General features: G+C 44.5%; 1 protein-coding gene across 2 annotated transcripts in view; it reads left to right on the forward strand.

Moving 5' to 3' along the window:
- NWD2 (NACHT and WD repeat domain containing 2) overlaps positions 1 to 25,914 on the forward strand; it is a 131,175-nt gene that overhangs the window by 51,750 nt on the left and 53,511 nt on the right. Inside the window, exon 3 of one of the 2 annotated variants that reach the window (XM_090035732.1) lies at positions 1,564 to 1,680. In XM_090035732.1, coding sequence (XP_089891858.1) covers positions 1,564 to 1,680 — 117 coding nt within the window. Of the gene's footprint in view, positions 1 to 1,563; positions 1,681 to 25,914 lie in introns of those variants that run through there. The other variant, XM_090035733.1, reaches the window with a different exon arrangement.

Raw genomic sequence — 25,914 nt, forward strand, 5'->3', positions numbered from 1 at the left:
GCTTAACTAGATGGTGCTAGTTCTTACAGTCCAAGTTCTATCTACCTTACAGTGTGTTTTCCATAGATTCATAGATAGTAAGCCTGGACAGGACCTTGGAAGATCATTGGGTCCAGCCCCCTGGACCAAGCAGGAAAGACATCTGGGGTCAGGTGACCCCAGCAAGGTGACCATCCAGTTTCCTCTTGAAGATTTCCAGGGTAGGTGATTGCACCACCTCCGGAGAGAGCTTATTCCGCAGTCCAGACACCCTAGATGTGAAGTAGTTTTTCCTAACGTTGAGCCTGAAACAAGTCTTCCAGGAGTTTGTGACCATTACTCTTGGTTTTCCCCTTGGGTGCCCTGGTGAACAGTGCTCACTGAGCCCTTAATGTAGCAATAAGCTGCTACCAAGTCCCCTCTCAGCCTTCTTTTTTCAGGCTGAAGAGTCCCAGATCCCTCAGCCTTTCCCCATATGGCTTGCCACACAAGTCAATGACTATCGTAGATGTTCAGACAAAATCTAGCCATACGCTTCCTACTTGATCATGACCTCCAAGTACTGCCAACAATGCATAGAATGCATATAAAAATAACAGTTATGGGCATGTCCCAATGTTTGTTTTTATTTTTTTTAAATTTGGCACCAAATCCATCACTCCATACTATTATAAAAACTAGATGCTTCTTGTTTGATAATAGATTTTTGTGTTAATTTACAGTGGCATAAGAAAATCTCAGCATGATGCACCATTATTTTATTTTAAATAATACGGACATTTGGATTGGTTCCTTTAAGTGAAATTTTCTGTAATAAAGACACTTCCATCCTTTCAAGTTAAAATATGTAGTGAAACCACACTTTATCACTTAATCGCTTTAAATAAATTTAGCAGCCTTATGCCAGTTTCTTGCAGGCATTTTCTTGCATCTTATTAACATTGTAAAACTGAAGTTGTAGCTACAAATTAAAGTCTGAACAGCAAAATATCTGCCTTTATATATTCATAAAGTCTTTGCTTACAAAGCAGCAAAAGGTAAAGGAATAACAGAATAGTAACATTAGAAGAATGGCATTACAATATATAACCCTGTTCTACCTTTTGTTCTGTGTTATAACACAAGGTAGATTGATCTGTTGATCTGAAAGGCAGAAGGGTAAAATCCTGGCCCTATTGAAGTCCTTGGCAAAATTCCCTTTGGTTTCACTGGGGCCAAGGTTTTACCCATAGTCTTTCCTTTATGTCTTTATTTGCATTACAGGAGCACCTGAAAGCCTTACATGAAGTCAGGACCCCCCTGTGCTCAGAGCTGTACAAACAGATAGTGAGAGACGGTCTTATACCAAAGAGTTTAAAGTTTAAAAGGAGAAAACCCTGGGTTACGAAGCAGAGATAAATTGACTTGCCAAAGATCACACAGGAGGTTTGCATCATCTCTGAATAGAACCCGTTGCCTTTGTAATGCAATTCAATTTAACTGTCAAAGAGAAAAAGAAATCTCTTGAGTTTTTGTGCATCATGTTATGTAGATAGAAAATGCAGTAAAGAATACACTAACAATATTTTATACATTGATTTCCAGGTCATAGACTTGTACTGGGGAGTAGAAACAGAAGAATGGGACAGTCCTGAGCTCCAGAAGACTCGTATGAAGCTGTTAGAAGATTGCTTGAAAACTTCTGCAGGTCCATGTTTTGTTGTGGGTATAAAAATAATGCTATACTTTAAAACAAAATATACTGATTGCTATTCTAGCTTCTGAAGTGCAGTTAAAAGTTTTTCTCTATAAAATACTTATTTTTTATATATATATTTAAAGTATTTCTTGGTGCTGCTTACTGAAATGTCTTAAACGCTTCCCCATGGGGAATAATAGGATGCTGCAAATAATAGGGAATCAGGAATCAGTAAGGAGAGTGGTTCCTTCATAGCCAGTTATTTTGGTAGTGCGTTACCACGGCTTCTGGCTTCATCTTGATTACAGAGGCCTCTGTTGGTTAATTGGTAATGCTTCTCTAAAATATAGTATGTTAGTTGGCCAGCAAGGGGATAGCTATAAAAGAAAAGCATTACTGCAAGGGTGCTCAACCCCTTGCACACTGGCCAAATGTAGCCTACTGCTGCATGTATTACAATCTGCAGGGATCCCCACAGGTCCAGAAATTTGGCAGTGGAAGACCGGTAGTACCACTCCCCTGCTGCCAAACTTGCAGATGAAAGGGAAGCCCCTGACCCTGTGTGCTGGGTCAGGCACCCAATCTCAGTGTACAAGGCTAGCCAGGGGTGTCATCAGGCCCCAGGGTCCAATTTTGGGCATGCAGGAGGACCACTGGCCCCTCAGGGCCCGATCCCAGTACATGATCCAATTCCAGGCCTCTGGGGCTTAATCCGGGCACAGAGAGCTTGATCAGGCCCATGCACCAGCCCCACACCACTCCCCTGGCTCATGGATCCAAAAGGCTGAGCACCATTATGTCAGAGAATAGCAGAGACTCGCAGCCACTTTCTCCAGCTTGGTCTGGCAGGCCTAGGAAATGAAACTGATTTGTTTGATTTGAACTTCAAAAAAAGAGCAGATTGGTAACAACCAGGGAAATCTATGATTTATTTTCCTAGCCCTAACTTACCATTATTCGCTATTGCTAGGATGGGTTGCTTTAGGAGAAATCTGCAACTTTCCTGAATTTTAAGCTATCTGGCAACAAGAGATAATTCCTGTATTTATCCTCGCTGGTTCTTGCCATTAGACATAAGTGATGAACTTAAATACATTTTAAACACTGGCTCATAAAACCAGATATGGTCCTTTCTGTGTAAGAGATGGTATTTTTCATGACTGTCCCTGTTTTGTTTTGTTTTTTATATCCAGCTCAATAGATGGTCTCTTGCCATCTAATATAGTATCTTCAGTTGTGGCAATCTAAATTTATGAAGCCATGCCAAAGTTTATCTTGAACTCAATAAGAGAAAGACACTACAAGTAGACTGCAGCAGTTTTAAATCCTGCCTAGTATTAATTCTCTCTTTTCAGTGAAGCATACACAATGAATGTTGCTGTCGCTGGTTTCACATTAATTATACGGTACAGAATAGAATTTTAAGTGCAAAGTTTTATTTCCTTCTGGTACTTAGAAATATTTGTACTTTATTTTAACAAGCACATAGGTAACTTGAGAATATTTTGGGGACAGATCAGTATATAGCACAGATTACATTAATCTTAGGTCTGGAAGTAACAATATATTGATTTTGGACTAATAATAGTATCCTTTTGCCAACTGTTTAAAGCATCATGTCTGCTTTTAACACTTCTCGGTAGATTGAGTTAATTGTAATGAGGATAGGTGTATGATAGCATAGCCAGAAATTGATTTTCAAGCTGTTTAGATTAAAACATCATGTGTTAACCCTGACATATGAAACAAAGGGTGTGAAACAATTTGGGATGCAGGTAGGTTTGTATGTGAACTCGTTATGGGGTGAGAGTCCGTGAAAGTACTCATGTGTAAGATAAATAAGATTGTCTGTGCATTCATAGGTGACTGTCTCCAAATGACTGTTTCTGACTACTATTCCAGGAAATATTTGCCTTTAATTGACTGATTTAGGTCTCCATTTTTACAAAAAAAAATTCTGGTTTATTGTTTTTGTTACATGTTAATGGAATAGAGTGGAGGAGGGAACTATCCATACCTTAGCATTTTTGTTTTGTACAGTCACAGAATTAAAACTATAATAATGCTACTAGTGGACCTGACAGTGGAATGGTTCAGGCTCCATCATTTCTGTTTTAAGGAGAAGCACAGTAAAAACTCTTTACCTGTGTTTATGGCTATAACCCATATAATTTTGACATAAAGAGCCTCTGTGAAGAGAGACAGATAGAATCCCTGTCTACATCAGAGAAAGATTCACTGGGTGACTATACTGTTATAAGTACACCAGAGTAGACCTCCCTAAAATAAACTGGACCAAAATGAGACTCTCCCTGTCTTAAATTTAGTCCAGCAATTTTCAGCTACTCAGGACTAATCCATATCAAATCATTTCCACAATTTTCACACTCCAAGTGTTAAAAGAAGTTGTACTGAATTGTGAGGATTTAATTATTGCAGTGTCTCATAGAAGTTTTCAAAGAATGGGAATGAAAAGTGACTGGTATAACCTATTACAGTTCTGTCCTTTATGTTCTCTCCACATTAATTTTATTACAACTGTCAGGTTACTCTAGGTCAGCACAAGGTACCAATATGTCTCTTTGAAATCTTCAGTTATATAATATTTTATATTAGCTTTGCCTATGAATGAGTCACTTGCAGAATATTCCCCCACGCACAAGAGCTGAAAGGCTTTAATAAGGAACCAGATTCCTGATTTTACGCACAACCACAGGAGTGAAACTGAAAGGCAGCTAGTGAAGAAAGGCGATGAGAATAGCTTGGGAGAGTAAGTTTGAAAGATTGCTTAGATTAGCGCTACAAGGAACTGTTGTTAAAATGAAAAGGCCAAATTAAAATAACTTTGCAAGCAAAGTTGCAAAAAACCTGCAAACAAAGAACATGGCAAAAGGGACATTCATACAACATAAAAATGTCTGAAGTTAACTTTTAAGAAATCTTAAATGCACTCCTGCTCAAATGAAATCTTCAGGATATGCTTATGGAGGGTGCTCCAACAGATATCTGTAAGACATGGCTATCTTTTACCATTTGTCAAATTGAAAAGCTCAGGTGGAGGAAATCGGCTCAATGATCAGATTGAGTTTCCATAGTTGACGGTACCAGAGAGAAACAGTTCAGATGTTTAGTTCTGTTCCATCCCCTATGTTGTTAAGGCTTAAGTTTCCATAGTTTCACTAACATTCACAAAAATGAAGATGAATATTGTAGATAACTGTTAATAATGGGTTTCTGTCTGTACCTGAGCAATAGAAAACAAATTTTGTGATGCAAAAGCTGTTGGTCTATTGGAGCCTACCCCTTTCGTGATGCTTACAAAGCAACCTTGTCTGTGACATTTCTTAGACAAGGATGGTCCAACTTCTAAATTGTTGCAGGCGCCCCCAGCCATACACCCTCTGCGCCTCAGTCAGTGCTATACCATGTAGGTGGTGTTCCCTACCACACTGTGGCAAATACTGCCTACCACCCACTCCATGCCAGTGCCCCCTCAGAATACACATTATATAGCATCCCCTCTCTGTCCCATGTCACACTGTGCTAGCACTCTTGCGTATGTGAGATTCCCAGGTTCTTCCCATATCCCTTGGCTACAGGTTCCTTTATTCTTGCAGGCTGTGTCTCCTCCTCTGCCCACCCCATCCCCACCCCCACCCCAGGCTGGAGCAGACAGCAAAAACTGGAGGAAAGAGGGAGAGACTGCAGTGGCAGGAGCTCAAATGATGGGAGGCACCCAAACCAAGAGCCTGGGGGTGCAAATTAATCCTTCAGGGGCTACATACAGTCCATGGGCTGCCAATTGGACAGCCCTGGGTTAGAGCAGTGTTGACCTGTGGCTTCTGCTTCTATTTCTCTCACTTGTAAAGGCCAACCTTGCCCTTCTATCATAGAAACATAGAAAAGTAAGGCTGGAAGGGACCTCTGGGCTAGGGACAGACATTAGAAATATCCAGACCCCTTCCTGGTGTAACTTCTACCAGAGTGCCCCAGCATCCCTCCGTAATGAGAACGGCTTTTGTGTTCTTGATGGGGTGCTAAATGCTGTGTTATCAACTCGAGGATGGGGGACCCCACCCTAGTCAGGGCATCCTACCAGGGCCTGGCCTTGCCCCCCCCGCCCCCCCCCACTCAGCTCAGCACTATGAAGGGAAGGGAGGGCTGCTCTAGTGCCCCCTCCCAGCTTCTAGCCTGAGCCAGTGCAGGTATATGCCTGCATTTTTTCAGTCCAGAGTGGATGTCTGTATGGTTACAAACCAGTTCAGCCTAGCCAGGTTAGACTAACCTACAAAGATTGAATCAATTCAAGCTCATGCTTTTTGAATGTTTGTCCCTAGTCCAAAAGTTTGAAGATTGCTGTCATGTCCCTTCTCAAGCACCTTTTGCACAAGCTGCACATGCCTATTTCATCAAGCTTCCTCATATGGATTGCCTTCCAAGCCCTTTATCATTTTTTCTCATCCACCTGTATACCCTCTCTTATGTCTCCATGTCCTTTTTAAAATGCCGAGCCAAAAATTGTGCACAATATTCTAGGTACAGCCTAACCATGCCAAGTAAAGAGGCACCCTATCAGCTCCTCCTCTGTCTTGCTTCTGTTGATTCAGGGCAAAAAACACATTTACCTACACTTCAGACCATATTAAGTCTGTAATCTACCAAGATTCCTAGATCCTTCTCCACAGTTAGGGCCCTACTAAGTTCATGGCACAAGTAGGCTGCACTGCAACTCCTTTAATCGTGCAGGTTCCCCCACATGCCTCCCTGCCACTTGGTGAAGGGGCCCTACTTGCAGCTTTCTCCGAATTGGCAGGGCAGCAAACATCACATTTTTAATCATAGTGCCATTTTTACCTCCCCACCACCAATTGGCCAAGAGGCCCCAGCAGCCCTGCTGCTAATGGGTGGGAAGATACAAATGGTGCCATGTGTAAAACCAGTTTTTGCTTCCCTGCTGATCAGGAGTGAGCCAGAAGCAGGGCCCCTCTACCAATTGGTGGCAGAGGGGCATGCAGGGGAACCTGCAAGATTAAAGGAGCCACAGCACAGCTTACTTCTACTGTGAATTTGGTAGGGCCCTATCTATAGTGCTTTCATCCAGCCATGTCACCCAATTTGTACTTGTGTTTTTGATTTGATTTTACCTAAGGTGTAGCACCCTGCATTTGTCAGTATTGAACTTCATCACGTTAGCTCCAGCCCAGCTTTCATAGTGTGTAGGGTCGGAAGGGACCTGGGCAGATCATCTAGTCTGACCCCCTGCCATGGCAGGAAAGAATACTGGGGTCAAACAACCCCAGCAAGATGTTCATCTAACTTCCTCTTAAACACCCCCAGGGTAGGAGCCTGCACCACTTCTCTTGGAAGCTGGTTCCAGACCCTAGCTGCCCTGACTGTGAAGTAGCACCTCCTGATATCTAACCTAAACCTACCTCTGCCAGCTTGTGACCGTTATTCCTGGTCACTCGTGGCGGTGCTCGGGGGAACAGTGACTCCCCCAATGCCTGCTGATCCCCCCTGACTAGTTTATAACAGGCCACAAGATCCCCCCTCAGCCGTCTCTTTTGGAGGCTGTCAAGGCGCTTTTGAAGTTTGCTCCTTTCCTCTAGTGTGTTTGCAGTCCTTCCCAGTTTCATGTTGTCCACAAACTTGCTCAGGAAGCTTTTGATTCCAGAATCCAAATCATTAATAAGTATGTTGAACAGCACAGGCCTCTGAGAGACTCCACCCAGAACGTTCTGCCATGCTGATGTGGATCCATATATAATTCCCCTTTGGTTGCAACTGTCAAGCTAGTTGTCTATCCACCTTATAGTAGTTTTTTCTAGCCCTCATTTCTCCAAGCTATTTATGAAAAGGTCACATGGATCTTTGTCAGAAGTCATGCTGAAATCCAGATACGCTATATCAAGTTTGTTTGCCATGATTTGTTCTTAGTAAATCCACTCTGACTGCTTGTGTTCAGTCTTTCCTTCCACAAATATTTGCAAATTAACTTCCTTATAATATGCTTCAGTAAACTGTTGTCAGTTTCATCCCTTGCATCTGTGCAAGAGCCTCTTCATCTCTTGCATCTATCTGTCATGCTGATTGCAGGCTATCTCATTACTGTCCTCATTACTTTGCCTATACAGAATCTAGCACCGTTGGCCTCAGCTAGGGCTAGGTGGCAACAATAATACTACTAGTAGTATTAAATATTACAGTAATGATGATAAATGTTGTCTTGAATTTCTACAGAGCAGACCTCTGCCTTTTCTCTTCTTTTAGTTTGAGACTTGGGCTTCTTCCAATTTTCTGAATTCATTTTTCTAACTTTTCTCCTCGTTTGACCTAAATAAGCCAGGTTAACATTGTAGCTTTTCCATTAGCTGTGAATTCAAAACACCAACCATCACTCAGTGTTTCTTTGAAATATAAAATCATGGAATCATTGAAAAGTAGGGATGGAAGAAGGAGATTTAAACCTCAAGACAAGGGACAGACATTATACATCAATTGGTTTAAGTGATCAGAAACTGGTTTAAACCTGTAACAGAACAGACTTTCAGTGCACATAAACCAGTTTCAAAATGGCTGATACCAGGTTGAGATAAACCTGGTTGACTGCAGTATCAGACTTATCTGATTTGGCTCATACTGGTTTATGCAATGTGTCCCAGACCCTTTCCTGGTTTAAGTTAAACCAGAGACCTCCAGCATGCTCTCTGGGCATGGCTCTGCTTTCTGCTCCAGAGCAGGGTTGGCCCTGCCCCTCTGCTCTCTAGCCAGAGCAGGGACAGGACATGGCAAGACATCAGGCAGCATGGCTCCATTAAGGCAAAGTGGGAAGAGAGGGGTTTAATTCTTCCCTCCTTCCCTTCTTCCCCTACCACAGCCGGGGTATGTCTGTCTACCAGGGAGAAGACGGGAGGGGGCTGTGGTGGTGGCCCCTTGGGCCGGCAAACCCTGGCTGCAGGACAGAAGGGACAGATGGAGGAATTAACCCTTCTCTCTGCCACCTTCACCTTAATGGGGCCATGCCGAGTCGATTGTCCCACTGGGCAGGGAGGATGGGCTCTATTCTTGCTAGGTGGGAGTCTCCCCCCTCCTCCTCCTCCCGGGGTGGAGAAGGGGGGACTCTGTGTGATGTGGAAGGGAGAATGCAGACAGGAGGCTTACCCATCATGCAGCTGAGTGAGGCTGGTCCAGGCCATGGGGATGGGGTCACCCCCAGCAGCTGTGGCTCCATTAAAGCTGCTTCCCATACCCCAGCTAAGCCAAGCAGTGCTGCACACAGCTCCCCCTCCCCACCCCGCAGGAGTGGGGGGCAGGGGGAGGAGGAGGAGAAGAGGAAATAGTCCCACCCAGCACTGAACAGAGCACTCCGTGCCTGGGGGGGGAAAGGGGAAGAGTCTCCCTCCGGGGCCAAGCAGCCTAACACAGAACCCACCCCATGTGGGCAGGGGCAGGAGAGAGGAAGAAGGAGGGGGAGGAGTCCCCCTCAGCACTGAACAGAGCCCCTGCCCTACAGTGGGGGGAGGAGTGTAGGGAAGAGCCACCCCCTCCAGGGCCAGGCAGCCTCACAGAGCCCCCCTCCCCTCCCCACAGCTGCAGGGGGGAGAAGGGGGAAGAGCCTCCCCAGCACCGAACTGAGCCCCCCTCCCAGTCCCATGGCAATGGGGAAAAGGGAGGAGGGGGAAGAGTTTCCCTCCATGCCGGGCAGCCCTGTGTGTAGGGATTCCCCACTGGGGGAGCAAAGCTCTCCCCTCCTCATCCTCCTTCTCCCCCGCCCCCCAGAAGGTACTCCCTCTTCCCCCCATCCTCTGAGCCTTGCTGGCCAAGATTGGAGTTTAAACCACACTTCAGTCTTATTCAGGCCTGTGGGGGCTAAGCCATGCCCCCCACCCTCAGCTCAGCTTTCTTGTGGAAGGGAAGGGCTGCTCTAGTGACTGCAGGCATGTGCCTGCATTTTCAGAATAAAAGGGAATGTCTACCTACTTGGAAACTGGGTCACTCTCTGCAGGTTAGACTAACTTGCAACAATTGAATCAATTCAGGCTTGGACTTTTTGAATGTCTGTCCCTAGCCCAAGAGATAGTGTAGTCCAACCATGTGCTCAAAGGAGGATCATCCTTATGAAAATGATCCTAGACATATGGTTAGCATAGATAGACAATTTAGAAACAACCCTTTGTTACAACGCAATAAAACATACTTTCAGCAGCTAATATTTCTGACCATTTTATGAACAACAACTTTAGAATTACCACATGCTTTACCCTGCTCCCTGAATAAAATGCATACTTTGGGAAAACAGGAGGAAGGAAAAAAGATTTTTCCAGGGTCTTACCTGCCTCAGCATGGGCTCACCATGTCTGAACACTGGCTGCATGGAGCTGGGACAGGGTCTACTTGTCAGCATTGCTCCTCTTCCCTTTGCTGCTTAGCCAAAAGCTACTGCTAATTCAGTAATATTTGTAAGAGGGTAAAATCTCCAGCTTTTAGCTGGGCACCAAGGAGTGGGGGAGTGATGCTGATAAGTGGCCTCTGCCCCTGCTCCATACAGCCAGGAGTGGAAATTGGTAAAAATAAACTGGACCCTAGTCAAATCAAGCTGAGTGATAGATTTAGGCATCTCTCTAAGGACAGCTTTCATGGCCACAAAAGAGGACCTCTTATTCCCAGTTCTCATTGCACTGCTTACCTCTGGCCTATCAGTACCTCTTCCAATAGAGTTTGGTGCAGTAACAGTTTCTACAAATCTCTCAGATTCCTTTCATTCACCTCTCCAATACAGATCATCAGCCAGGTCTCTGATTTGCTCTGCCAGTTGCTCTGCCAGGGGAGCACTTTTACCTCCCCTGACAACCTTTAAGTAATCACTTGTGATATAATTGTCAGACTGGAATAGCATTACCTCATGCTGCAGTTGCTGACTGATCAAATCCTGTATTTCACTGAGACAAAACAATGTTGTTAGGTTTGACCAGCAGGCTCCAAAAGCTGAGATTTGTAACATTAGTTTTTTTAAGTGAACTTGGATCTTTGTCACTGGCAACGTGCCAGATTGACAGCATTAGACATGGAGGTTCTGTTTCTCTCCCACCCTCCACAGAACAGGTAAAAGCTTGAAAAATATAAGAAAACCAGTTCTTCCACGAAAAAATGAGATTACATCAAGTAGGAAGCTTTTACTCCCAAGCAGTGTTCTGTCATTGGTTTGAACAGCTGTATGCTTTTCTTGAGGTCCTGAGGAACCCTGACAATCTCACAGTCCTCTGCACTCGCTGGCCCAAGGAGGGGAGAAGGATGGAGACCTCTGGCTCCCAATAGCCCAGTAGTGAACTGTCAGGAAGCTCTGGGGAGACCCTGCTGCCACTTGGAGAGTACCCACACTGTTCCTGCTGTCCACCACTGTCCCCAACTCCCCAGCATAGGCCAGGGCAATACAAAGATTAGGGAGCAAAGGCAATATGGTTTAACCTATCTCTGGATATTCCCAGCACAGATCCAGCTACAGGGAAATCCCTCTCCCAACTGACTGGCAGGAACCATCCTCCACAGCTCAACCCATCCTGGAGATGCCCAGAAAGGCCAAGCCATGCTGCTTCTGCCTCTTACGGTTTGTGTAGACTGGAGTCACCTTGATATGTGCACAGGATGGGGGCTTGGGAAGCCACAGGAAGGAGTGACCCATGGTAGCTACTTCCTGCCACATACACAAACTGGGGTTACCCTGGAGCTGTCCAAGGAACAAGGGCATTTCCCCCATGGCTCTATCCATCCTGGGTTTCCTGTAGAAACCAGATTTGGCCCAGAGCTCCACAGATGCCAGGGCATCCATTAAAGGGAGTCCTTTAGCTTTCCCCCTTCCCTGGCAGAAGGGTGGTCAGCATATCAATGCAACCTAAGGAGCGACCTTCTAACCCCCCTGGCTTGAGAGCTCATTTTTGAGGCATCTCTAGCTCTTCAGCAAGAGAGCAGGAACACCTGTATGGCCCAGTCGCAACATGTTTTTCCAACACTAAGACTCTTTTTTAAAACGTAATTGCACTATGTATATAAAATAGCTTTGTTAAAGTCATCCCCCAGGTTTACTTGCACTGAACTTTTCTCTTGCAGAACTATCTGTGGTCCCCATAGGATGAGATCCACTTTTTAATTTTAAATCTTTTTTTTCTTTTGCAAACTTGCATTTTGTTAAACTGAATTAACTAGTGTCTTTAGCTTTATTTTTCACAAGTGCTTCTTTGTGGTTTTGTGTGCCTGTCTTGTGATATCAGACTAAGAAAAAAATGCCAACTTATGAGTTCTAAACATTTGTTTAATATGTTTAAAATATCTGATCTGAGTGATAAAAAATAGGAAGTGAACCCGAAAAGGATATTAAAGTAATCCTGTTTTCATTGTGCTCTCTTCATGACTGCAAAGGACCTCTCTTACCTAGAATCCTACTGAGTAGTACTATATGAATTTAAGTTCTGGAAGAAGTTTTCTTGTGCTGGATGGAAAGGGTTCCTGTGGTCTGTGATTTTTTTTTTTTAAACTTAACCTTTGCTCTAAAAATATATTAATACACACAGTATGATTGTCATTTTAGAGTATGTGCTGACAAGGTTTTTCAATGAAAAAAATTTACCTTTTAGAAAAAAAGATATTTTCCTTTGATCTTTACACATGGTTCTAATGGTTGAATTTGTAAACTCCAGGAGACCCTTGCCATTCGCGGGGGATATATCCTTGTGATCTCCGTGAATGGTGAAATCCGTGAGTAAGGCACTGCGTTCATGAATGCTATCTGCAGTTGGGTGGAGGGTACAGCTGCTCTGATGGTGATGAAAGCCCGGCGGCAGTGGTGAGAGCCCTGTGGCAGCAAGCACATAGCTCCTGAGGAGCTCCTGTAAGTATATTTAGGATACAGGTTCAGCATTCGTGAATATTTGAAACCATGAATGCCGAACCTGCATATAGCAAGGGTTTCCTGTACTTAAGTGCTCAACTAGATATATGGTACCTGAGGCAAAACATACTTTTAGTGTTGCTCCATGGTCCTGATACTGTACATTCAGACAAAGGATGCAACAGTATACAGCCGTGAAGTCAGCTTTGATCCGATAACTGCTCCGACTGTACTCACTTGACTGAACAATAGATAAAGGTGGCAGAGAATCAGGTTCTATATTTTCAAAGGCTCATAGTTTTTAAGGATCAAGTAATTTTACCATACCTTAAAACTAGGAGTGAACTAACAGAGATTTTGGGGGCTGATACCAGTAGCCAATATTTAAGGAGGCATATTGGCCAATACCGATCTGATACCTGATACAGCTGCCTCCAGGTAATAAAGCCCAGTGTGGTGGAAGGAGAAGGTATGTGGGGGTGCAGATCAATGCCTCCCATGGTGAGAGAGCAGGCAGCAGGAGATGCTGTCCAGGTGGGGGGCGGGGCCACAGGACGGAGGTGCAGCCACAGCTTTTCCCAGTGCTTGGGTGGAGGCAGGGTGTTCAGCCAGAGCTGCAGTGGTTCGTGGCACGAGGCTGGGAGTGGAGCAGTGGTGAAATCTGGGGTGGCTGCAGCCTCCTCCCATCACTGCCAGAGCCTGCTCTGAGCCCAGCCCCTGACAAGAAAAGCCCTGCACAGTGCCGGCTCTGGGTTTATCCTGCGGGTGCAGCCTGCCCCGTGCCATGTAGATCTGGGGGCACCCCCTCACCATCCCAGGGTGCAAGCAGTGGTGCAAACAGCAGTGGGAGCCACCCCCACCCCACAAGCCGCATCTCCGTCCCATGCCCCTCTCCCACCCCAGCTGAGCATCACCTGCCCCTTCCCCCTCACTGCAGGGAGCATTGATCTGCGCCCCCCCCATGCCCCTTCCCTCCCCCCTCCCCTTCCAACTTACCAGCTGGAGGCAGCTATCCACGCTGCCAGCTCTTCTCCATGCTGAGCTGTGGCTGCGCGCAGCATGGGCATTTATCAGCCTCATCAGCCGATATCCAATATAGACAATTTTCTTCGTATCTGTACTGATCTGATATTGGACCAATGTATGAGTTCACCTCTACTTAAAACACTACAGTACTGCCAGTCCCTAAGGTTCAAAAAGGAGCTTGCTTCTAAACAGCAAATTAATATAAAAATTATAAAAATGTGGTCTTTTTGTTTTCTTTCAGCTTTTTTGAGCTCTTAGGGTGCATGTTTTTCAATATCTTCTTCCTATTCATGTGGGCTATAAACTTTTATGTAAGCTAATATAAGCCTACCCTAGGAACTAGGGCTTTAAGAAAATACACTAAATACCACAAGATTTATGATAAAATTCTGAGTTGGCAATATAGACACTAGAAAAGGCTATACTGATATCACAACAGAATATTACTGACAGTGTCTTTTTAAAACTTGTGGTCACAATATGATGGGTGGTGGCTGGACAAGTACATGAGTGCTTCAGCAGGGCTTTTCGGCACTTTTATCTCATAGCTGATTCAGTCAGCTATGCAATAAAAGTGCCTCAAAAAGCTCCATAAATGCACCCAATCCATACAGACATTGGGCAAGTTGTGTCCAACTAACTTGCTGCCTTTTCTGGGCATGCAGTGGGTTCGGTATATGAATGCACTGAGTTTAAAGTAAAGCACCATTTTGGGGGGGTTTCATAGTTTCTAGGGTCGGAAGGGACCTGAGCAGATCATCTAGTCTGACCCCCTGCCATGGCAGGAAAGAATACTGGGGTCAAATGACCCCAGCAAGATGTTCATCTAGCCTCCTCTTAAACACCCCCAGGGTATGAGCCTGCACCACTTCTCTTGGAAGTTGGTTCCAGACCCTAGCCGCCCTGACCGTGAAGTAGCGCCTCCTGATATCTAACCTAAACCTACCCTCTGCCAGCTTGTGACTGTTATTCCTGGTCACTCCTGGCAGTGCTCAGGGGAACAGGGACTCGCCCAATGCCTGCTGATCCCCCCTGACTAGTTTATGACAGGCCACAAGATCCCCCCTCAGCCTTCTCTTTTGGAGGTTGAACAGGTTCGGGTCCTGTAGCCTCTCCTCATAGGGCCTGCCCTGTTGTCCCCTGATCATATGAGTGGCCCTCCTCTGGACCCTCTCCATGCTGTCGACATCCCTCTTCAAGTGCGGTGCCCAGAACTGGACACAATACTCCAGCTGCGGCCTGACCAGTGCCGCATAGAGGGGGAGGATCACCTCTTTGGACCTGCTCGAGATGCATCTCTGGATGCATGCCAAGTTGCAGTTGGCCTTCCTTACTGCCTCCCCACACTGCCAGCCCATGTTCATCCTGGAGTCAGTGATGACCCCCAGATCCCTTTCCGCCTCTGTGCTGACAAGAGGGGAGTTCCCTAACCTGTAGGTATGGTGCCGGTTGTTCCTCCCGAGGTGCATCACCTTGTACTTGTCTGTGTTGAAACCCATCCTATTCTTGTCCGCCCACCCTTGTAACCTGTCTAGGTCTGATTGTAGCCTGTTGCATCCTTCCAGTGTGCCCACGTCCCCCCACATCTTAGTGTCATCAGCAAATTTGAACAGGGTGCTTTTTACCCCCTCATCCATATCACTGATGAAGATGTTGAACAGTGCGGGCCCAAGGACCGAGCCCTGCGGAACCCCACTGCCCACGTCCTTCCAGGCTGAGAAGGACCCATCCACTACCACCCTCTGGGTGCGGCCCTCCAGCCAGTTGGCGACCCATTTGACTGTGTGGGCGTCTACACCACAGCCCCCCAGTTTCTTAATGAGAAAGGGGAGAGAGACAGTGTCAAAAGCCTTCCGGAAGTCCAGGAAGACTATATCCACTGCTACCCCTGCGTCTAATGATCTGGTGATCTGATCGTAAAAGGCCACCAGGTTGGTCTGACAGGACCTGCCACTGATGAACCCATGTTGGTTGCCCTTAAGCATGCTGTCCCCTGCTGGTCCCTCCTGGATGTGTGTCAGCATAATTTTCTCGAACAGCTTGCCTAGGATCGAGGTAAGACTAACCAGCCTATAGTTTCCCGGGTCCTCCTTCCTCCCTTTTTTGAAGATAGGGACCATGTTGGCCCTCTTCCAGTCCTCCAGTACCTCACCAGAGCACCACGAGTGCTCATAAAGTTGTGCCAGGGGACTTGCAATGACCTCGGCCAGTTCCTTTAGAACTCTAGGGTGGAGATCATTCAGGCCGGCTGACTTGAATACGTCCAACCCCTCCAGAAGCTCCCTAACTAAATCCTCGCTAACCCGTGGCCCAGGTGTGCCTCCCCGGGGGCCGAGGAGGGCCCAGCAGGGAGGTAGCTGTTCTGGTCCCTACTTTTTGGGTTACATTTATGCTCTAAAAGTCAGTGGGAATATGTACTTAAAATAATAACAGTTTACGGTTTACACATTTTAAAATTCATTGTACAGTAAAATCTCGTTATCCGGCATTTAAATAATTGGAGATTCCATTAACCGGCATTTCCGGCTAGACGCAGAGGGAGGGGGAGCAGGGGGCAGGGGAAAGCTCGCACATGGTGTCTGCCACTGCCACCCACCACCTTGCACTGCCTCCACTCTGCATGCAGCTGCCACCACCCTCCCCTCTCCAACTCTGCATGCTGCCTTCCCAAAACAAGGTGTGTATCTTATTTGGGAGCTTATGAGAAAATATGATAATTGCATTGCACTGTTTAACAATTTCCCAACAGTGATTTATGATTCTTTTCAGTCAGGATGATTTTGTACCCTGAGAGAGATTTCCCAATGTCCACATATGCTGCAAGGCAAAATTTGAAAACACAGACCAGCACAGCTGGTACTTGCTCTGCTAGTTCCAGACCTGTACTGTCCAAAGAACACTTCACAGCTAACAGTGCTTCTGATCCAAAGTTCCTCTTCAAAAGTCTCTCGCTCAGGCTATGTTATGGGGAACAAAATGGGTTTTTTCCGACCTCCTTGGTTTGGTCAGGGGAGTCTTGTAACGAGAAACCCTACATCTCCATGTTTCTTCATTGCTTGTGGTAGAGTAGAAGAGCTTGCTTCTAACATTGAAAATTCCCTCCTGACTGTTGGGCTACTGCCCTGGTGGAAGCTGCCTTTTTGGTATCAAAATTGCTGATGGTAAAATCTTCTGCAAATAAGGTTACAGTTAGCCAAGTTCCCCAGTATGTCAGCATGGGCTCTGGTAGCAGGGGCATGTCAGGCAAAACTTCTTTGCCCCTCAGTGGCACCTTTACAAATACTTTTGTCACATTTGAAATGCTGGAGTTGCTGCTTGGAATCTCAAGTTTAATTTGTAAACACCCCGACTGAAGTTGCAGACTGAACAGGTGAAGTGCAGTAGCTGTGGTTAGAACGCTTGCAGTGCTGGTGCTGCTTTCAGCATATAGACAGCAGCATCTGAAACATATAGACTGTGGCATCAGAAAGGAGAAGGCATAATTTCCCTTCTCTGCTAGTAATACAAGCTGGCCACAGTAAATGCAGAGTTGCTCACAAAACACGCTCTTGTTACATGATTTTGCTTTCCAACCCTTTGAAGTAAAAAGGTGAGGTTTGACATGTTCAGCAGTGTATTTCCAAACTATCATATAAGCTATAAAATGGTCACATTCCTTTGTAGTCTTATCTACAGCAATCTAAATATGATTTTTCCAGTATCAATACAAAACTCGTCAATTGCAGAATTGTAAAACAAGTCAAGTTTTTTTTTCTGTCAATCAATTAATCTGGAACATGATGATTTCAACAGTAATTTTCCAAGAAACCATGAAAAGTGAATTAATTTAAGCTCATGGGGTCAAACATATGGCCTATGGCTGCATTTCCATCAGGCATGAAGAAGTGTGCCACACAATTTTGGGGAGCCACAAACCTATTGTTTGTCTGCCTGTCCGTCCACAGCAGGAGCAGGCAGGGGCATGGCTCCAGCCAGTGATTCAAGTGCTGCGTCACCCTCCCCCTGCCATCCACGTCCAGCTGTGCACCACCCCCGACCCCCGTTCTGCATCTGGCCACACACCACCCCCCTCCACTCTGTGTCCAGCTGTGTACCACCCCTCCTTATCCCCCGCTCTGCATCTGGTGTGCCGTGATGTTTTTTTTTATTCATGTAAATGTGCCGTGGAATGGAAAAGGTTGGGAAATGCTGGCCTATGGAGACACTCCATCTGACCTGCCAGGCTAGCAGTGGGCTAAGGAAGATTGGGGCATAGCTTCTGGGGGGGGCCTGGCCTGCCACAGTTCCAGGCCCCTGGGCCTTAGGGAACATGGCCCTTAGCAGTGGGAGGGCAAGCAAGAAGTTTGCTGATGCAGCTCCACCTGCTTTGCAGCCACTTGGCCTTTTGCTACCACTACCCTGTGCCCTGGACCAGATCCATCACTGCTGGCCCCACTGCAGCCTCCCCATCCTGGATTCGTCCTGCAAGGAGCTCCATGATTGGGATCTGGGCCAGAGTCCAGGGTGAGTTTGTCACCCCTAATTTATTCTATTCCAAGGAATATTTCTGCACACCATAGTTCTCTAGAGGTCAGCAGTAAAATTAGACTCTGCAGAACTAGGCTTTTGTCCAAGATGTGTTCATACTCTTTTACCTTGTACATTTTTGTTCGTTTTTTGTTTGTTGAGGGGGGGATGTTTAACAGCTAAATAGTTACTAGTATTTGTGTTTCTGAATCTAAATTTTTTTCCCACATGAAACCTGCTTCCCATGCAGTTGACAAAAAATAATTTTAACATCAGTTGTAAGGTCAGTATCAACTACAGTCCTTTTAGCATTATTAATAGTAACCAGGTAGCACAAACGAAAGCTGTAAAATAATTTTAGCTTAGTAAAAACAAAATCTCATATAAACACCATTGCATATTCGCCACTGAGGCTATCTGTCCCGACTAACTGATATTACCGTTGTAGTAGAATTATATGTGGTGCCAAGTGTACACAAGATCACACAAAGTTATACAGACATTCCTGTAAGCCTGGTAGCCTGAAAGAGCAGCCCATCCTTGAAAGTTTCAGAGACGAAAGCCCAGAAGAGTAAAAGTACTCTTTTACTTGCCATCTGTTGAGGAGCAAGGGGATCCTAGTGGAAGGGAACATTATGCAAGCGTAAGATGGCTTACTCTGCTTGGATGTTGTGCAATATTTTGGGACTTTTCTGCTAAAGATGACCAATTGTAAAGTCTGGGAAAATATAAGATATTGTAGACAGTTGGAATCGCTTGCCCATGAAAAGTAGGCATAATGAAATGCAAAGTTGCTTTTTCTTTTTGAAAATCCTTGAAAAATAATATAATTTCCTTCAGAATGCAAATATATGCTTTTAATGAATTAACATTGTCATTATGCACTAATTCCTCAAATATATGCATATATAGGCACTATAAAACATACATGAGCTATATTGATACAAATAGTGTTTTAGTCAAATTTCTGATAGCCTGCACATTCAGGAAAAGTTTTATTTGCAAATAAATCTTATATCTATTAATGACTTGGCATGATGTCCTTTGCTTCAAACTAGAATCTCACACTCAAAATAACCATCTGCTGGAAGTTACTGACAAAATTTTCATGGACTATTTTCCATAATAAACATGTAAGGACACTTGAATTGTTGAAATCCATGAAAAAATTACTAATGAGCTATTAGTTATTTTGGCTAGAAAGGCCAGATTTCAATGGGTCTTTAGTTAGATTATTTTTTTAGTTAAAAGTTCAAAATTAATCATTTTATGAAATTACAAAATTCTAACTTAAAGTGGGAACACTAATGTCATAGAGAAGTAAGTCCAACCACTGCCTGAAGCAGGATCATCCATATCCAAACCATCCTATACAAATCATAAGACTACCATCAACCCTGACACAACACAAACCTAACACCCTAATCTGCCTCAGGTAAATAAGAGAATCACGGTAGCAAACGTCCTGCTTCTATGAAACGTTGTCAATATATACTCAGGGGATCCTGGGTAGAAGGCTACATCCCCTGTTACAGAAGAAGGCAGAACTGCCCACAGTCCATACCAATCTGACCATGGGGTAAATTCTTTCCTGACCTAAATATGGAGTTATTTTGCAACCTGTTGCTATACATATTTAAAATTGGACTTGGCATTTAGTTCTGCCAACATTTTCAGGTAGAATTGCATTGCAGCTCATTGCCTACCATTTTCCAATCACATATCAACTCTAAAAGCTTTTCATTTCAAAATTCAGCAGAAAGCATAATATTGAATTATAACATTGAAGGAAGAGTACTAATAATGCTGTTCATTCATTCTTTAACCTCTAAAATTTAAAAGCAGCATTTCAGCCTGTCAAAGCATTTGATTTAAGTTTATATTGCTCTTTGTCTGATCCATTCACTGGAGTCTCAGACGAAGATATAGGAAATAAACTTTACTTATAAAAACACAAAGATTAGAAGTCCTGTAGGTGTTCTTTCACATTGTCCAAAGAGAATCCTTAATAAGCCCGTATTCTTTGCTTATGATTTAGTTTTTCCAGTACTAATGATTGTAGGTCTCTCTCTTAAAATGTGAAAATGCATTTAAATTACTTTATTCATAGCAAGAAACGGAGCAAAGAAATTAAATAAATCAGTATCTTAATTGAACACCAGGATTTTATTGTACATTTTTCATGTGTATAATGATGTAATGGCTATCACAGATATTTGTGCAAACAAATAAATCAATATGGGATCACAAAGACATATGTAGATGGGTAGAATAAAAGGCCAGTTCTTGAAAGCTCTGAGCTACTTACTGTTTTGTGAATCTAGCCCAGTGGTTCTCAGCCTTTTTAGACTCAAGGCACCCTGGACAGATGCAAGGCACTCCTTGGAAAATGCCAGACCTTAGTTCTCACTTCTTTTTGACTACAGAAAAATAATAGGGCAATTCTTCTGCTGCAGAGAACTCAGAAAGACAGCAACAAGGCAGAATGTTTTTAACACTATGGATTCCTATTTGAAATCCGTCTGTTGATGCGAGGGCACAGCGGCATCTGGTGCCTTGATGAGAACAGGAGTTAGTCTGTTGCTGGAGAGACATTGTTTGAGGTTAGTGGCTGCCTCTAGGACATGACAGACTTGTCCCCCAAGGCTGCCTTATTTCATTACTTTTCCAGGAGAGGGGTTGAATGTCATTAACGATGGGTTCAAGGTAGCAACTGTAGATGGCAGCAGAAGGGATTCTGTTGTCCTTGTCACAGGCTTGGTATTCTAGTAGTCTGGAGTAAAAACTGAATCCAGCTGTATTGAATTGAGGGATCAAAGGAAATACAGTTGTGATGGAGAGCTTGGCTGTAAATGATAGATCTAGTTGTGTGCTTAGGATCAGAGCTGGTAGTGTGGAGGCACCTGTAGCAGTCAGTTGGTTTCTGACAGATTGCAGTAGTGACGTGACTTTGCAAACCTTCACTATGGTTTCTAGGAAATGAATTTTCTGGGTGGAGTGTTCCAGAGAGAGTCTGCTAAAAGAGTGGAAGTTGTTAAAGACCTGATGGAATTTCTCTGGAGATTCCTTCCCATGTGTCCATATGACAAAGTGGTCACCAGCATCATTAGGTATACCAGGGGATGAGAGGGCAGCTGAGGAGAAGGCAGACTTCAAGGTCTGTCATAAATATATTGGCATATTGGCGAGCCATGTATGTGCCCATGGCAGTTCTGTTCATTTTGTAAATATAGGGAGTTTCAAAACTGAATTAATTGTGTGCGAGAACAAAGTGGGAAAATGCCATGGAAACAGAAGCAGTGTCATCATCAGGGATAATGTTCCTTTTGGCTTGTGATCAGTCTCTATGGCTGTAACAAGACAATGTTTGGAACACTAGGTTTCATTCTAGACACACTCATACCAGGAAAAAACTGGCAGATTTAAGGCAGTTTGGAGAAGATCAGTGATAATGAACTGCCAGGATTGATTTATGAAGCAAAATTAATACATGCTAATGCTAATAATTAAAACTAATTTTAATAGCATATCAATCAGCAGGCGTTAGGCACCTACCAATGTCTGTGGATCTGGGCCTACCCATCTGCAATGATGGGAGCAAACTGTGTGGTTTTTATTATTAAAATCAGTTGCCTCAATAAGTTATGGAAACATGTTCCCCATGGCCTTGTACAACAGACCTTGTAATTTACCTTGGCTCTGTGAAATTATTTACACTTGTTAATTTGAGCATTAATAAAAGAAAGAACAGACCAAATGACATGATAATGAGTTCAGTAAAATAATAAAATTTAAAAAGTATTTTATTGATCTAAAATATTTGACAATTTGCAATCCATCCTGCAGTCATCTAAGAAATATAGTGAAGGCAAGGAGTGGGTTGGCTTTTACATCTGCTGACACTCTCATTCCTACAAAATAACGCATGCTTTAGTCATGCCAAGAACAGACTTCTGCAGTGTTCTTTTCTTGGTATTGCTTTAGATTACAAGCAACAATCATTAATTCTGGACACATTTTGGTGCAAAGAACAATTCGAAACCATGTTATTCCAATTTTGTTGATTCTGCTTTAATTCTTATGTTCAGTTTTGAAGTGACTTTAAGATTTATTATAGATGTGCAATACTGAATATGTAAAGACTCAGGAATATCTGACCTTTTTGTTTTGCATTCCTTAGAATGTACAGGCCAGAATTTTCAAGGTTAGGTACGTAACACCATTTATCTAAATTGCTAATAAAACACCTGTCTGATTTATAAACCAGATTTATAAAATCACCTGTTTTTTTCAGAACTGCTTAGCTGTCTGTGAAAGTAGTAGGAGTTGTGGGTGCTCAGCATACTTCAGGATTTGGCTGTTTGAGACAGACTAGATTTCAGATTAGCTTTTCACATTTATTTGGGGGAGGAGGGATATAAATGTGAACATGCGAGCTACCAAAAAGTAGTCTACCTACAGCCCCAAATATAAGTCCTAAGAAAAACATTAAAATTCCAAGAAAAAAGTAACAAATATTAAAATCTCATATGTGGCTTGACTCAGCTTTCATTCAGGGCTTAAGCTAAAATAAAGCCCAGGAAATAAAGGGAAGACTCCTACCAGCATCAAAGAACTTTGGATCAAATCCCATATCAGGAGCAAGTCCACTGAACTGAATGTCATTATGATTATAAAATTGACATACTTGTGATGAGATTAAAAATACTTTGCAATAACCTGGGCAAGGCTGTGTTGGAGAGGGTTCTCCCAGCACCCTCAATGGGAGAGAAAAATAATGCATGTGTTGGATAACAAACAGGGAAATTAGGGTAGTAACTTCAGTATGGGAGAAAGTTGCCTGCCTTGTAAAAAGGTTGGAGGATCCATGCAGAGAATGAATGTCCCATGCTTTGCCTGGGTGTGAGCTTACATAGGGTAGCTGTCTCTGGAGTTTCTGCATCCGCCAAAACTTCATACAGAAGCCTCTGCTTGGGCTTCCTCAGAGACAACATCTGGATTTGCTCAGTGTAACAATCTATAATCTCTCTAGCCAGGAAATTGGTATTACATCTTTCTAACCCTTAATAAAAAAAAATGTTTACTCTCTCCTCACAGGAGCCCAACAGTGTGAATGTATGTCAAGTAATAAGTTGTTCAGTCTTTTATAACTCAATTGCATAGTGAGTTTTTTTTCACGTATAGACAATTTCAATTCTCTAACACACAAGGTGAGCGCAGTATTTATCCTGCAGCTATTAGTGAGATTTGAAATATACTCCTCTATAATCAATACATGCCCAGTTATTGCACTGTGAGCTGCTGTTGTGTATAAAGTGCTTGAATTGCTGCCAGAAGTATTAAGCACTTACAATCACTATGGGACAGTTTCCAATACCTTTATTCACATAGGATAGTACCCTCCCCCTCCACAAGTACTTTATTTGAAGTTATCTGAGACACCCGTGGATTCTGTCAACTTTACTTGCAGTGGGAAGTACTTTATTCTTCAAGTAGCCACAGAAGTGGGCAAAAAAATTAACTAATACTTTGCCCAAATAACTTTGTCTGCCTAATACTTTGTGCACCAGAATATGCAGTTTTGCCATAAGCATAAGCAGTGTATGCCATAAACAGTTTTGGGGACTTAGAAACCATTCATAAAACCAGTCAGTAGGAAAAGGACTGAGTATGCCCCTGCTGTCCTAATATTTAGGATATTGGATCTTACCTGAGATACTGAAGACCCTGATTTAACTTTCCTCTTTGCCAGATTTATAGCAGGAATATTTGGCAAGGATGTTCCCAAGCCCTCAAAAGAGTGTCCCAGAACTGAACCACAGTCATAGGTGGCAGAAGGCCAGGGGTAACAGGGCTTACCCCCCCCCCAACGTGGGGCAGTGGTGGCACTACAGAGGGCTGCCTGCAGGGCAGTCTGGGCACAAGCTCCTGGCAGCTGCAGCAGAGAGGGAGGGGCATGCACAGAGGAACATGCAGCTGCAGCCTGCACCTGGCCAGGATCACAGCCCAGTGTGTGTAGCACTGCCAGCACAGCAGGTAAGTCTGTGGAGGGGAAGGAATGGGGGGCAAGGGGACAGATCAAGGCTGTCACAGTGAGGGAGGGATTGGGACCGATGCGGGGCAGGGGCTGGGGTGAATGCGGCCCTGGGACAGGGTGTGGGATGGAGCCACAGCCTGGTTGGCTCATACAGGGACACATTCCCCCTGGATTTGTGCGTGGGGCGGAGATGGGTTACCACTACAGACTGGGCTCTGCACCCTGCTGCTGTTGCCTCCAAAGCTGTGCAATGCCATGTGCCTTCCATGCACTGACTACGCCATGTCCCATGCCCCCGCCCAGCGCATGCAAGGCACATGGCATCACGCAGCTCTTTAAGCAACAGCAGTGGGGTGCAGAACCGAACCCACAGTGGCAGCCTGCCTCCGCCCCATGCACAAATCCAGGGGTCACATGCCCCTCACGCCTCCCTTGGGGTGAGCACAGCAGCAAGAGCCCCCCCTGTGCCCCTGGACGAGCCGACTGGCCTGCAGTTCTGTCCCACCACCTGTCCTAGGGCCCCATTCACCCCTGCCCCTGCTCCTACATCTGTCCCACTCCCTCCCTCACTGTGGCCTTGATCTGTCCCCCGTCCCATCCCCCCCGCACTGGCTCCTTCCCTCCACCCTTACCTGTGTGTCTGCATGCGTGCGTGTCTGTCTGTGCGCGTCCATATCTGTGTGCATCTGTGCCTGTGTGTTTGCCCCTTGCTCTCGAGCCACAGGCTCCCCAGACCTGCCGCTGCCCCTCACTTTTGACCCACTGTACCCTGTATTCTGCTAGGGTACATGGGAAACCCCCTTCCTGGGCTCCAAACCCCACGCACACCCACAGCTCCCCCCACCTTCACAGATCCCCCGCCCCCCAGACACACACCCCCCCCACACAAAGTACCTGAATAATTTTGCATAACTTTGAGCTTTTCTGTGCATAATTTTGAGTTTTTAGCTGTGCAATTAAAATCACGATTAATTGCTACTAATTTTTTTTAATTGCACAACTAATTGCAATCGGCAAAAGCAGCACAGTAGAAGTATCTTATGACCACAGTGCGTTCCTCCTGATGGCACACTATTTAGTTCCTTTTTGATACAAGATACAGGGGGATGGGAATCTCAGTTTTTCTTGTGGAAACTTCTAAGTTGTATAAAATAATTAAATATTCATCAGGCTAGATAAAGAAGAGTAACTTTACAGTGCTTAGAACTCTCCTCTCAGAGATGGCAGTCCCTGGTTCAAATCCCTGGCCTAAATCAGTCCAAAACCCCAAGTTACTTTCTGTTTTCTGACTCTAGGGCAGTGGTTTTCAAAGCTCAAGGCACCCCTGGACAGCACCCCTGAGAAAATGCCAGCTTTTAGGTCTCACTTATTTTTGACTACAGAAAAATAATAGAGAAGTTCTTCTGTTGCAAAGAACTCAGAAAGACAGCAGCAGGGCAGAACTTTTTGAACATTGGATATCTATTTGAAATCTCTGGGTTTAACTTGTGAGTCACATTTGCATGCTTAACAGTACCAACGTTGTGTGGCACTCCATGGCACCCTTGGAAGGATCTCAAGGTACCCAAGTCAATGAGCAAAATCTACAACCTGACATTTTTCAAGAGGTGCCTGAAAGCTACAAAGGTTGAGAACAACTAAAGATGTCTGACTACATAGTGCCTTATCTTATTTGCTCTGGGTCATCAAAGGGATACCTATCATTCTAACCTTTCCTTCCTGGGAGAGATGAAACAAGTAACACATATGAGGTTGGGTGGCCAGGGTAGCAGCCCCAGGCACCTTTGTTCTTGGGGCATTGCAATA

This window comes from Crocodylus siamensis, chromosome 2 (genome assembly GCF_052110815.1).
Source record: "Crocodylus siamensis isolate JL-2025a chromosome 2, ASM5211081v1, whole genome shotgun sequence".
In the NCBI taxonomy this organism is placed as follows: domain Eukaryota; kingdom Metazoa; phylum Chordata; order Crocodylia; family Crocodylidae; genus Crocodylus; species Crocodylus siamensis.